Genomic DNA, 14,830 nt, shown 5'->3' on the forward strand with positions numbered 1-14,830 from the left:
GTTTTATTACTTTGTGTAGATTGAACTGAGATTATTTGCTGTTACTCTTTAATTGAATTTGTGAGGGAAATGACATACAGATCTGGTAAATGTGTCATGCTTACATTACAATGATAGCAGTTCAGACAACTTTGGTGTAAAGAAGAGAAACCAAACGAATGGAATGTACAGTTACAGTACCATAGAGCTCGTGCGCACCGCCGGTAGAGAGGCATGTGATTGCGCGCGCTCCCGAAAAGGCAAAGAAAAAATGGAAGGCCACAGAGTTTCTAAACCCAGAGGCGCGACATCGTGAGACTTCCGGGAACCAGCCCGGGGTTTGAGAAGTCAATGAAAGAAGTGAAAAATTATTCGTTAGTTGTTCATTTTCTCGAAATCTAAAGGCACAACCTAGATTCGAGACAATGTCTTAAGTAGTTAAACATGTTATTACTCCAACCTCATGAAAGTGACAAACGGACATGTTTTAATTTTCGTCAAAAACAACTTAATATCGAAGGAGTTGACGGCCTGCACATGCGCAGTTCGGCGCGAGACTACCATTAGACCTGTAATGACATGTTTCTACGCATGAGCTTAGCTAGCCAACAAGTGTGATCGGGGATTTCTATTGGAGAAGCAGTTTCTACCTATCTTCATACTGTACGGTATTTGACCTAGCTGCTAAGCTAACTAGCTACAACGTTGTTCCAAGCAACCTCTAGCGTGGCACCTCATGCCATTTCGAAGGAATTAAAACACATTCTTCTGCACTCATGTTTTGACTTAAGTTTCAGCGATGGAGGCTTGACCTCTCCGAATTGCATTCATCAACAACTTATGAAAACACAATTAACGGATTTAATTTGACTAGCTACGTGAATTTTCGCTTGTTTTTGTACGGGCCCGACACACAGTTTGGTATCTTCTTGGCTGAGGCTCAAAAGAAGTCAGTCGTTCTGAAAATGGACACAGGAGTTGTCCCAGAAAAGAAAAGGTACGTTAGCCTCTAGCTAACCAGCCGATTAGCTAGCTAACTTTACTAGGTAACGGTAAGTAATGTGTTGTGTTTCGTTCTGCTTGGTTTAAGATTTTGAGGCGTTTGCGTAACTAGTTAACTAGCTAAAGCTAGCCTAGCCAGCTACAGTAACTGTTAGTTAGAGACGACTCGATATTTTAATTTCTAGAACTAACGTTAGCTAGCTAACAAACGTTTTAATAAGGCTGCCGTAAACTAGTGACACTGACAGCCAGTGTGTTAAAAGGTCGCGAGATATGGGTCCACTTGCTGTCACTTGATTTGCCCTGTTGCCCACCTTGACCTTCTTGGTCCCGAGACATATCACGTATGGGACATGTTCGACCACGGAATACACAGGAATGATAGTGAGAACTTTTTTTTGAGTTGCTGAATGCAGATCATGAACGTTTTAATGAATTGTTGAAATATGTATTTTTGAGGTTTGCAAATGTTGAGTCAAGAACAGGCAAGAAAGCCAGTTGTCACGTTTACTTCAAGGTATGTCAACTCCATTCTCTGGCCTTCATTGTAAAGGTGTTGCAATCTATTGGAAGATGCTGCTGTTAGTGGTTGCTCCTTAAAATATTCAGAATTCAATTAAAACTGTTTGGCGCCTCAATAATTTAGATCGTTTAGTTGCCATAGGCCAATTTAGTGGTATCAGTGTGAACCAATGTAGGCTGTTATATGGTAGACCACTACTTTTGTTGTTACAGTGTAATATTCTCTGGGGCTATGTGGGTAGAATTTAGACATTTATACTTAAATAGGTTATGAGGTTTGCGTCGGCGAGGGAGCTTTTATTTGTTACCATATACCTTACTTAAAACTGCTGAAATTAATCCAACATACTGTTTTGCTCTCTATGCCTACTTTCACAACAATTTCACACTGCTTTTCCGCAGGTTCTTATACCAAAACAGAAAGCAAAACCATTGCAAAAAGTGTCAAGGTTATTTTAATGTTATAGTACTCTGAAGTGTTTGCCAGTCCACAGATTGCTGTGACCTTATTATTTCTGTATCACTTCTTAATCACTGAGAGCCTGACGTCAATGGGAGTTCCTGGCATAAAGTGTGCGGCAATTCACTGGATGCCAGGAAAGGCCTTTAATTGGCACTTTCTTTTGTACATAGGCCAAATTAAGTAAAAAGCCTGTCCACCGAACAAAACATCTATTTAAGATAGCATTTTTGTGTGCAAGTATGGGTCTTTCATGATCCATGGGCTTTTTGCACATCTGTGGTCTTAAATATTTTTTCTATCATAGGCATAGGGCTATCTTTAAGGCGCTGACAGACAGCTAGCGGCGGACGGGGTGTCAGACATTTGTCTCTTGCAGTCACGTTGCGCATATGTATGTATATATACACTACCGTTCAAAAGTTTGGGGCCACTTAGAAATGTCCTTGTTTTCAAAAGAAAAGCAATTTTTTTGTCCATTAAAATAACAACAAATTGATCAGAAATATAGTGTAGACATTATTAATGTTGTAAATGGCTATTGTAGCTGGAAAAAGCTGATTTTTAATGGAATATCTACATAGGCGTACAGAGGCCCATTATCAGCAACCATCAGTCCTGTGTTCCAATGGCACGTTGTGTTTGCTAATCCAAGTTAATCATTTTAAAAGGCTAATTGATCATTAGAAAACCCTTTTGCAATTATGTTAGCACAGCTGAAAACTGTTGTGCTGATTAAAGAAGCAATAAAACTGATCTTCTTGAGACTAGTTGAGTATTTGGAGCATCTGCAATTGTGGGTTCAATTACAGGCTCAAAATGGGCAGAAACAAATAACTTTCTTCTGAAACTCGTTACTCTATTCTTGTTCTGAGAAATGAAGGCTATTCCATGCGAGAAATTGCCAAGAAACTGAAGATCTTGTACAACGCTGTGTATTACTCCCTTCACAGAACAGCGCAAACTGGCTCTAACCAGAATAGAAAGAGGAGTGGGAGGCCCCGGTGCACAACTGAGCAAGAGGACAAATACATTAGTGTCTAGTTTGAGAAACAGACGCCTCACAGGTCCTCAACTGGCAGCTTCATTAAATAGTATTCCCAGATTTTGTGGTCTCTCGTTTCTCCATCACATTTTGCGCAGCAACATGCTCTGCCACTTCTCACAATGGTGTTTAGATCAAAGCTGAATCAATATCTTGGAAGATCATGTAATGATTTATTATTCTACATAACATAACCAAATATAATAGCATAGTATAGCATTACTGTTACACCAAAAACACCACCTAATTTCTTATGAGATTGTAGGATGGTAGCTGAAATAGTAAAATTATCATGCGGCCAAAACTCAACAATGCGCGCCACAAGGCAGAATGTGCTTTGATTGAAACAAAATACAGGAAGGCTATATACAGTTTAACACCATCTTCTTTTAATGTGCTCACTAAACAGTAATTCAAGAAGATCTAAATGCATATTCCCATGAAACTGATTGAGATCAAATTATTGGCATGTAGACGCAATTTGGACATTTCACTGGTAAAATGTGAAGAATTATCATTCACGGTTGACATTGATGATGCCATGGCCTATTTTGAAATAAGGTATGGGTAACTTGTTTGAGTGTATTTAAAGTATAAAAACATCTTAAATGTGTGGGCATAGTCAGATGTTGCAATTGGAGAATGCATATATATATATATTTTTTTTTTTACTTTTTACCCCTTTTTCTCCCCAATTTCGTGATATCCAATTGGTAGTTACACTCATGTCCCATCGCTGCATTTCCCGTACGGACTCGGGAGAGGCGAAGGTCGAGAGCCATGCATCCTCCGAAACACGACCCTGCCAAGCCGCACTGCTTCTTGACACACTGCTCGCTTAACCCGGAAGCCAGCTGCACCAATGTGTCGGAGGAAACACCGTACAACTGGCGACCATGTCAGCGTGCATGCACCCGGCCCTCCACAAGGAGTCGCTAGAGCGCGATGGGACAAGGACATCCCGGCCGGCCAAACCCTCCCCTAACCCGGACGACGCTGGGCCAATTGTGCACCGCCTCATGGGTCTCCCGGTCGTGGCCGGCTGCAACACAGCCCGGGATCAGATAATGCATTTTATGCCTATTCTATAATGTCGGTACAAGCGTTGAAATTATAATTTAGATTTAGATTGCTCTCTGGCACCTAAATAATTGGCACTACTCCATGAGCGAGAGGGGGATTTGTGTGTGGGGGGGTGCTGCCAAATGTTTTTATTAATGTTGGCTACACCAGCAAATGTCCCGCAAAATCATCCTGTTGTCCCGCATTTGGGTATTTTAAATGTGGTCACCCTGCTAACGCTATCAGTTTAGAGAGTCACGTTGAACAATAAAAATAATAGTTTTCGAATCCATTTCTGTTGCATGTAAATATAATAATATAATATGCCATTTAGCAGACGCTTTTATCCAACACGACTTAGTCATGTGTGCATACATTTTTACGTATGGGTGGTCCTGGGGATCGAACCCACTACCCTGGCGTTACAAGCGCTATGCTCTACCAATTGAGCTACAGAGGACCACCCATACGTAAGGATATGTTTTTATGCATGCCAGTGGCTTTAAAGCGATATTTTTTTCACGTCGATAATGTTTGTTTATTTTGTTGCTATGGTCACCGGCGTCTGTCGCCCTCTTGTGTGAAGGCGCTAATAGCATTGACTAGAGGGAGAAGTGGTGTACTCGGCTGGGAACTCGTCGATATTCCGCTGGCTGCCTGAAAAGCTCTTAAATCCTGTTCTGTACTAATTCTGTAGCTACAGGATGGACCTATTTCATCAGCTTCATTTCCACAAGAGCATCAAACCAAAGCCTGGAGTGATGTGTCTGAGATGTATCATTTTGGGTTTGAGAGATGAATATTTATTCGAGATTGCAAGATTATTTGGAGGGATCAGAAATAAGAAAATGAAGAATTTGTCAATGTGCTCCATTGAAAATAGATTCTTAGAATAGTTTGTAAACAATTTGTTGTTTTGCACAGTGCTCTACTGTCCACTGGTACAGCCTGGAAGAGGTTATGTAACACAACAGCCGAGGCTATGTTTTCTGTTACACTGAATGCTAGTGACAGATCACCCGAAACAGTTCCATGTAAAAGCAGGGGTGTGGTCATTGGTTCAAACCGTTGCAAGCGGTTGTGTTTTGCAACGAAAACGAGAGTTCTAATGGACAAATTGGTTCCTAGTGAATACACCCCAGTTCAGTCCGTGTTAATAATTCAGTCAGGGAATGGGGTAACAATAAAATTGGTAATTGTACAGCACTGAATACGACACCTGTCTTTTGACCCATGTCTACCTGTTTGAATGACTCAGCTTTATCTTAATTACTTTCTTATATAATGGCGAGTGTTTTATTATAAAACAGGGCAATTTAAGGCTAACTAACAACATACAGCGTAGGCCTTACTAGCACATTTGTTGTATCTGCAAGGCAAATGACATGCAGAATGCTGGTAGTCATGCATGTGCATAGGGATGTTATGAAATGGTGGCCTCTTTTATCCTCTGTTTTGAGATCAAGGGTTCTGTTTTCATCCCATATTTGTGATTCTCATGAATGATGAGGATCAAGGCAGTTCCTTCTGCTTTTAGAGAAAAGAACAGCCTCCCGTCTGTAGTGTGGAGGGGGTGATGCACCAATAAAACAGCAGCAGGAGATTCCTGTATACTGTAGTAGCTTTGTTTGTACTGCACAGAGTTCACTTTGTAGTTTTTGTGCTTCAGTCTAAACCAGGACTTTTCAGATTGAGGGTTTCCAGACATTTCCTGTATTCTCTGTGCATAAGCCATACTTGTCTGTCAAATCAGAATAGATTCCATACAAATACATAGCACAGAGATACGTTTAGATTTTATTTTACCTTCATGTGGCCGATTTCCACAGGTGAAGACCTAGATACTCATATATTTAAAAAATGTTTTGCCTCACTTAGCAGTGGTTGGTTTGTTGAAAGCAATGATTATTGAAATATGTTGCTATGGCAAGTGACCAGGAAGGACTCTGTAGCGGAGGGTGAAAGTGTGTTGATGGCGCTATGCAGAACTGGTTGCATAACACAGAGGATCAGCTTTCAAACTCAGACCCCAGAAAGGCAGACAGTCAGGGCCTCATGTGGTCTGGGAGAGCTGACTGAGGATAGTGTAAATATTTGGCCCCCGCTGACTGAGCTCCTGACCTGCACAGTCAGTCTGTCAGCTTGGTAAATAGGCACAGACAGAAAGTCAGACTGCTACCTACCTACTGACTGCCTGTCTGTCAGTTTGACTTCAGGTTGAGGGAATGCATGGGTTAGTCTCATCATGCATGCACGTGATGCAAAACCTGCAGACCCATTCACTGATCATGCAAAATATTTGGGTTGCAAAGCAGACCTCCATCTAGGCTACTCATTTGTGTGTGGACATGTACATTGAGGTGGATCAGATTCTGTCATTAACTGTTAGGAGGGACTTGTTTCTGTACTCTAAAAAACGTTAGGAAATGTGCGAGTCTATATAAGCTAGTAGTAAATTATATTTAAATAAATTACATTCCATTAGGTAGCTGATGCATTTTCCTGATTTACAGACAGTCTCAAATAATATAATTATGTGACTAACTCCATAACAGATAAATTGCAATTGTTTCAGGTTTCGGAGGGCTTTTTTACTGACGTCTTTATTTTCATGGAGAGCGCTGCACTCTGTTTGATTTACGCTGCTGTCTGTAGGGTTAAGACCACAACTCAGCAGCAGCCTCTGGTATGCATTGGTGTCATTGCCTTGACTTGTGTCTACAATCTCTACATGCTTCAATACATCTGGACAAGACAGACAATAAGCCAAGCATGTGTTCACATTACATGTGGGAGATAAAACCAGTCAAAAGTTTTAGAACACCTACTCATTCAAGGGTGTTTCTTTATTTGTACTATTTTCTACATCAAAACTATGAAATAACATATACAGAATCACGTAGTAACCAAAAGTGTTAAACAAATCAAAATATATGTTATATTTGATATTCTTCAAATAGCCACCCTTTGCCTTGATTACAGCTTTGCACAATTTTGGCATTCTCTCAACCAGCTTCATAAGGTAGTCACCTGGAATGCATTTCAATTAACAGTTGTGTCTTCTTAAAAGTTAATTTGTGGAATTTCTTTCCTCCTTAATGCGTTTGAGCCAATCAGTTGTGTTGTGACAAGGTAGGGGGGGTATACAGAAGATAGCCCTATTTGGTAAAATACCAAGTCCATATTATGGCAAGAACAGCTCAAATAAGCGAAAGAAACGACAGTCCATCATTACTTTAAGACATGAAGGTCTGTCAATACGGACAACTTCAAGAACTTTGAACGTTTATTTCAAGTGCAGTTGCAAAAACCATCAAGCGCTATGATGAAACTGGCTCTCATGAGGACTGCCACAGGAATGGAAGACCCAGAGTTACCTCTGCTGCAGAGGATACGTTCATTAGAGTTACCAGCCTCAGAAATTGCAGGCCAAATAAATGCTTCACAGAGTTCAAGTAACAGACACATCTCAACATCAACTGTTCAGAGGAGACTGTGTGAATCAGGTCATCATGGTCGAATTGCTGCAAAGAAACCACTACTAAAGGACACCAATAAGAAGAAGAGACCTGCTTGGGCCAAGAAACACGAGCAATGGACATTAGACCGGTGGAAATGTGTCATTTGGTCTGATGAGTCCAAATTGGAGATTTTTGGTTCCAACCGCTTTGTCTTTGTGAGACGCGGTGTGGGTGAACGGATGATCTCTCCATGTGTATTTCCCACCGTAAAGCATGGAGGAGGAGGTGTTAGGGGCGGCAGGTAGCTTAGTGGTTAAGAGCATTGTGCCAGTAACCGAAAGGTCGCTGGTTCTAATCCCCGAGCCGACTAGGTGAAAAATCTGTCGACGTGCCCTTGAGCAAGGCACGTAACCCTAATTGCTCCTGTAAATCGCTCTGGATAAGAGCGTCTGCTAAATGACTAAAATGTAAAAAATGTGTTATGGTGTGGGGGTGCTTTGCTGGTGACACTTTTTGTGATTTATTTAGAATTCAAGGCACACTTAACCAGCATGGCTACCACAGCATTCTGCAGCGATACACCATCCCATCTGGTTTGGACTTAGTGGGACTATCATTTGTTTTTCAACAGGACAATGACCCAACACACCTCCAGGCTGTGTAAGGGCTGTTTTACCAAGAAGGAGAGTGATGGAGTGCTGCAGCAGATGACCTTGCCTCCACAATACCCCGACCTCAACCAAATTGAGATGGTTTGGGATGAGTCGGACCGCAGAGTGAAGGAAAAGCAGCCAACAAGTGCTCAGCATATGTGGGAACTCCTTCAAGACTGTTGGAAAAGCATTCCAGGTGAAGCTGGTTGAGATAATGCCAAGAGTGTGCAAAGCTGTCATCAAGGCAAAGGGTGGCTACTTTGAAGAATCTCAAATATAAAATATATTTTGATTTATTAATCACTTTTTTGGTTACTACATGATTCCATATGTGTTTTCATAGTTTTGATGTCATCACTATTATTTTACAATATAGAAAATAGTAAAAATAAAAAATAAACCTTGAATGAGTAGGTGTTCTAAAACCTTTGACCGGTAGTGCATATATATTGATTTGACAAGAAACTCTGAAGGGGATTGAAAGGAGATGTTTTATTGTCGTCTTTGATTCGGCAGGCTCGTTTTGTTTTTTTCCCCAGGGGATATTTGTTAGTGTATAGTTGAGCTCTAATATATTAGCCTACATGTTTTAACATTCTCTCACTCAATGGAGAATCGCAATGTGGCCTATTTTGTACAGAATTTATCTTAGTTTTCTGGACCTCTTTGGGACCGATCTTAGAGAAGCAGAGACTGCATTGTTTTTCCACGTGGTTCAAAAGTGGCTCCTTTTGTTCATACTATGGTTGCTGTTGCATGAAGTGGACAATTTTAGGAGGCTGTCATTTGTCCAGTAGCCTGTGTGTCTTTAATGTAAGTGTATGTGTCCCAAAAGAGGCCTGTCTGTCCCTCCTCGCTGTCCCTCAGTAGTGGAGGATTGTAGCATTGGCAGGTGGAGAGGCTTGGCAGTGCACCAAGCAGGCAGAGTGGAGAATCTACTGCGTATCACACACAACCAAGTCCCCACTCCCAGCCAATCACTCCATGGGGGCTCACTGTGCTTCCTTTGGTTTACTGCCAATAAGACGGCAGGCAGGGCCAGCGTATGTAAATGAGCCTACTAGGGTGAGATGGCTGGACTGAGAGCTTGTTGCAGACCCCAGCCGATGCAGCCTTCCACACTGTGCCTTGCCAGTGGCTTAGTGCGCAGAGTGGGCAGGCAGACAACAAGGATGGTGGTGTGTGTGTTTGGCCCGGGCTCTGACTTGCATCTTGTTGATCGGCCTGTCTCCCACAGCAGGGTGAGCTCGGAGCGGAGGAAGGAGAAGTCCCGGGATGCGGCGCGATACCGGAGGGGGAAGGAGTCTGAGGTGTTCTACGAGCTGGCCCAGGAGCTGCCCCTGCCCCACAGTGTCACCTCCAACCTGGACAAGGCTTCTATCATGAGACTGGCCATCAGCTATCTGCGCATGAGGAAACTGCTGAGCACAGGTCAGTACCCCCTGGGGAGTGAGGAAGAAGAATATGGTAGTGTCCAAATTAGAGGGACAGAGGTGAGTGGTGGGGGGGCGGATAGGGTCCAAAGTGCCTGGACTGCTCTGGGAGATCTATAAACTTGCAGACAGGAGAATATACAGTGGGGTCTGAATTATTGACTTGATAAAGAGGAGCAAAAATGCCATGTAAGCAAAAATGACCGTATAAAATATATAATTCAAATACTGAGCTATATTGTATGCTGAAAAGAAAGGGGAACTTATATTCTTTTATACTAACACAATTGCTCATAGAAAGAGATTTTGTTTAAAAGATGGGTCAAAATTATTGACACCCCTGTTTTTCAATACCTTTCAATACCTCCTCTTGCTAGGATAACAACCCTTTTTCTAAAATGTTTTATGAGTTGGAGAACACATTGGGAGGGATCTTAGACCATTCCTCCATACAGAATCCTTCCAGATCCTTGATGTCCTCGTCTGCGCTTATGGACTGTCCTCTTCAATTCAAACCACAGGTGTTCAATGGGTTTCAAGTCCGGAGACTGTGATGGCCATTGCAAAATGTTAACATTTCTTTGTTGATTTTGATGTGTGCTTGGGGTTATTGTCTTGCTGGAATATCCACTTGTCGACAAGTTTCAGCCTCCTGGCAGAGGCAACCAGGTTTTTGGCTAAAATGTCCTGGTACTGGGTAAAGTTCATGATGCCGTTAACCGTAGCCCTTTACACTCGTACCCGTGTAGTGGTTGAAGTGGCACATTTGGGCACTTGTACAGTAACATGCTATACATTAGGCCTGCATGATTAATTTAATTTAAATCGGAATTGCGATATTGACATTCGCAATATTCATATCACAAGAGGCTGTGATATTTTGAAACGCCACTTAGCCGTCTGTAAGTTCTCTCTTGGTCTCTCCTCTTTTGGACACTTCTCAATCCCACACACACACCAAGCCCTGCCCCCTGTCACTCGAGCAGGCAGTTCCTCATGCTCAAGATTCACTCTGTAATGCATTCATTGACCAAACAGCATGCGGTCAACAGGTTTTTCCAAACAAAAACGATGCAGCTTATTCAAATCTTATTAAAATAAATCCATGTTTTCTATATTATACTATTCATTTGTCTAACTTGATCCCTGCAAAATGCTAGTTAGTTGGTCTTAACCTAAAATGTGCCTAAAAAATGTGTGTTAGCCCCTAATGCTAATCGCTAGCTAGCTAGCGATCCACATCCCTGAATTATAACAAACCTTTGCTATAATACAGGCTGGTACCAGTGGTAGAGTATATCAGAATTGTTTGTGCAACAGCTTGTTCTTAATCAGAGAGGAAAAGGCAAATCATATTCTAAAATCTTTGTCTGAATGTACCTACTTAAATCTAATTAGGGTACCATGGGAGACACTGACCAACACATGGTTCACAACCATGTCCTCCTTACTTTTTCATTCATTGTCATGCCAAAGAAAACTACATTCCAAGTGCCCACTGTATTCCAGCCATAAAATTAGAATGATCATTCTATTTCTATGATTCCAACAGTTTACCCAAGTGTTTTGATCTATAATCGCAAGTAAAATCGCAAAATGTTTGGTACAATAAATCGCAATTCGATTTTTTGCCCATATCGTGCAGCCCTAATATACACTGCTCAAAAAAATAAAGGGAACACTAAAATAACACATCCTAGATCTGAATGAATGAAATAATCTTATTAAATACTTTTTTATTGACATAGTTGAATGTGCTGACAACAAAATCACACAAAAATTATCAATGGAAATCAAATTGATCAACCCATGGAGGTCTGGATTTGGAGTCACCCTCAAAATTAAAGTGGAAAACCACACTACAGGCTGATCCAACTTTGATGTAATGTCCTTAAAACAAGTCAAAATGAGGCTCAGTAGTGTGTGTGGCCTACATGTGCCTGTATGACCTCCCTACAATGCCTGGGCATGCTCCTGATGAGGTGGCGGATGGTCTCCTGAGGGATCTCCTCCCAGACCTGGACTAAAGCATCCGCCAACTCCTGGACAGTCTGTGGTGCAACGTGGCGTTGGTGGATGGAGCGAGATATGATGTCCCAGATGTGCTCAATTGGATTCAGGTCTGGGGAACGGGCGGTCCATAGCATCAATGCCTTCCTCTTGCAGGAACTGCTGACACACTCCAGCCACATGAGGTCTAGCATTGTCTTGCATTAGGAGGAACCCAGGGCCAACCGTACCAGCATATGGTCTCACAAGGGGTCTGAGGATCTCATCTCGGTACCTAATGGCAGTCAGGCTACCTCTGGCGAGCACATGGAGGGCTGTCTGGCCCCCCAAAGAAATGCCACCCCACACCATGACTGACCCACCGCCAAACCGGTCATGCTGGAGGATGTTGCAGGCAGCAGAACGTTCTCCACGGCGTCTCCAGACTGTCACGTGCTCAGGGTGAACCTGCTTTCATCTGTGAAGAGCACAGGGCGCCAGTGGCGAATTTTCCAATCTTGGTGTTCTCTGGCAAATGCCAAACGTCCTGCACGGTGTTGGGCTGTAAGCACAACCCCCACCTGTGGACGTCGGGCCCTCATACCACCCTCATGGAGTCTGTTTCTGACCATTTGAGCAGACACATGCACATTTGTGGCCTGCTGGATGTCATTTTGCAGGGCTCTGGCAGTGCTCCTCCTGCTCCTCCTTGCACAAAGGCGGAGGTAGCAGTCCTGCTGCTGGGTTGTTGCCCTCCTACGGCCTCCTCCACGTCTCCTGATGTACTGGCCTGTCTCCTGGTAGCGCCTCCATGCTCTGGACACTACGCTGACAGACACAGCAAACCTTCTTGCCACAGCTCGCATTGATGTGCCATCCTGGATGAGCTGCACTACCTGAGCCACTTGTATGGGTTGTAGACTCCGTCTCATGCTACCACTAGAGTGAAAGCACCGCCAGCATTCAAAAGTGACCAAAACATCAGCCAGGAAGCATAGGAACTGAGAAGTGGTCTGTGGTCACCACCTGCAAAACCAGTCCTTTATTGGGGGTGTCTTGCTGTGAAATGTATTGTCAATCAGTGTTGCTTCCTAAGTGGACAGTTTGATTTCACAGAAGTGTGATTGACTTGGAGTTACATTGTGTTGTTTAAGTGTTCCCTTTATTTATTTTAGCAGTGTACATGACGTCAGAGCTCTGGCTCTGCGCCTCACAGCGCTGTAAGGGTTTTGCAACAAACAAAAAAATTGTCTGAGTGAAGGGAAATGCAATAAATTAAGATGACTCCGATGTATTGTGAAAGATGAGACATTGAGGATTATAATAAATACCACTTTGATGTCATACAAGCAATGTGCACTTCACATTTCCAAATCATAAAACCCATGTCATACAGTGTCAACGTTTATGATCTCTATGTTTGATGTACAGTTACAAGATGACGTGTCGTCATACCCTGGGTTGTTCTGAACAGAATGAGCATATGTTTGTTTGTTTATTGTGAAGAAAATTCACTGTTGCACATGCACCTGAACGCACTCATGGCTAATTTCTATGCGCATCAAAATTAGGATCTGTTTCTCTGATTTGCCACATGAAAGCCTAAAACTGTAAGATCGTATTTTATAACATAGCTACAGTAGTCATGTTGGCAATAGAACAAGCTTTCAAATCCTGGCCACCTGACCCAGATGTTTATTTTTATTTTTTATCTTTATTTTTTATCTTTATGTGGTCCTCTGTAGCTCAGCTGGTAGAGCACGGCGCTTGTAACGCCAAGGTAGTGGGTTCGATCCCCGGGACCACCCGTACACAAAAATGTATGCACGCATGACTGTAAGTCGCTTTGGATAAAAGCGTCTGCTAAATGGCATATTATATATTATTATTATTATTATTATATCTTTATTTTAAAAGGGAAAAACAGACTGAGACCTGGATCTCTTTTACGGCTGTGCCCTGTGTAAACATGTTGACATGTACAGTTTTAGACATACAGACAAGAACATTTCAAACATACAAAACAAAAACACAATTCAACAGAAACAATCACAGACAACATCATATTGATCCTCCATAACATTTTAAAAATGGGCAAGGGACACCAGAGTGTCTAACTTAAGTTCGATCTGCAGTTTGTTCCATAAATAAGGTGCAAAGGAACTGAAGGCAGTCCTACCCAACTCTGGGGAGACCACAGAAGTCTCTAATGTAATCCACATCTGTGATCTGTTTTTAAAATTAGTATATCTAGTGGAAATTAATGATGATATATATGGAGGTAGTTTTAAAAGAAGTGCTTTATAAATAAACAAGAGAGCATGTTGCTCTCGCCTCACAGATAGAGAGGCCCAACCCACATGTTGATATAGGATACAGTGATGAGTTTTGTAACTATCACCCGTGATAAACCTGAGTGCACAATGGTAAATAACATCCAGTGGTTTTTAATGTGTTTGCCGATGCATGCATATAGATAATATCACCATAATCTAAAACGGATATAAAAGTAGCCTGCACAATTTGTTTTCTATTTACGGAGGACAGACAAGCCCTGTTTCTGTAAAGGAACCCTATCTTGAATTTGAGCTTTTTTCCCAATTCAGTAACATGTTTTTTAAAAGAAAGCCTATCATCTAACCATACCCCTAAGTATTTATATGCAGAGACCTGTTTGATTTGAGTACCATCCAAGCTAGTGATTACAAAAGTGTTTCTAATTGAGAGTTTAGACCTAGAAAAAAACATGACATTTGTTTTCTTAGCGTTTAAAACAAGTTTAAGCTGTAAAAGAGACTCCTGTAGTATCCTAAAATCAGACTCCAACTGCATTAAAGCTTGGTCCGCTGTTGGAGCAATAGAGTACATCACTGTGTCATCTGCATATAAATGGAATTTACAATATCTGACATCATCACCAATGTTGTTTATATAATGTGAGAACAATAGTGGGCCAATTATTGAACCCTGAGGGACCCCTTTAAGTAACTGTAAGGGGTCAGACTTGACCCTGTCGACCATGACGGCCTGAGTTCTATCTTTAAAATAGTCATAAAACCATCGACAGGCATCAGTGCCCAGTCCTATAGATGACAGCTTACTCAAAAGGATAGCATGGTCTACAGTGTCAAAAGCTTTTGACAAATCTACAAACAACGCAGCACAGTGCTTTCTATCATCTAAGGCATTTGCAATATCATTTACAACAAGCATAGTGGCCGACG

General features: G+C 42.0%; 1 protein-coding gene across 2 annotated transcripts in view; it reads left to right on the plus strand.

Moving 5' to 3' along the window:
* The first annotated feature begins 613 nt into the window (after positions 1-613).
* LOC311102404 (hypoxia-inducible factor 1-alpha-like) overlaps positions 614-14,830 on the plus strand; it is a 48,046-nt gene continuing 33,829 nt past the window's right edge. Inside the window, exons 1-2 of one of the 2 annotated variants that reach the window (XM_084143735.1) lie at positions 614-976; positions 9,422-9,615. In XM_084143735.1, coding sequence (XP_083999861.1) covers positions 945-976; positions 9,422-9,615 — 226 coding nt within the window. In that variant the 5' untranslated portion in view covers positions 614-944. Of the gene's footprint in view, positions 977-1,346; positions 1,499-9,421; positions 9,616-14,830 lie in introns of those variants that run through there. The other variant, XM_084143734.1, reaches the window with a different exon arrangement.

This window comes from Coregonus lavaretus (genome assembly GCF_964263955.1).
Source record: "Coregonus lavaretus genome assembly, chromosome: 27".
Taxonomy (NCBI): Eukaryota; Metazoa; Chordata; class Actinopteri; order Salmoniformes; family Salmonidae; genus Coregonus; species Coregonus lavaretus.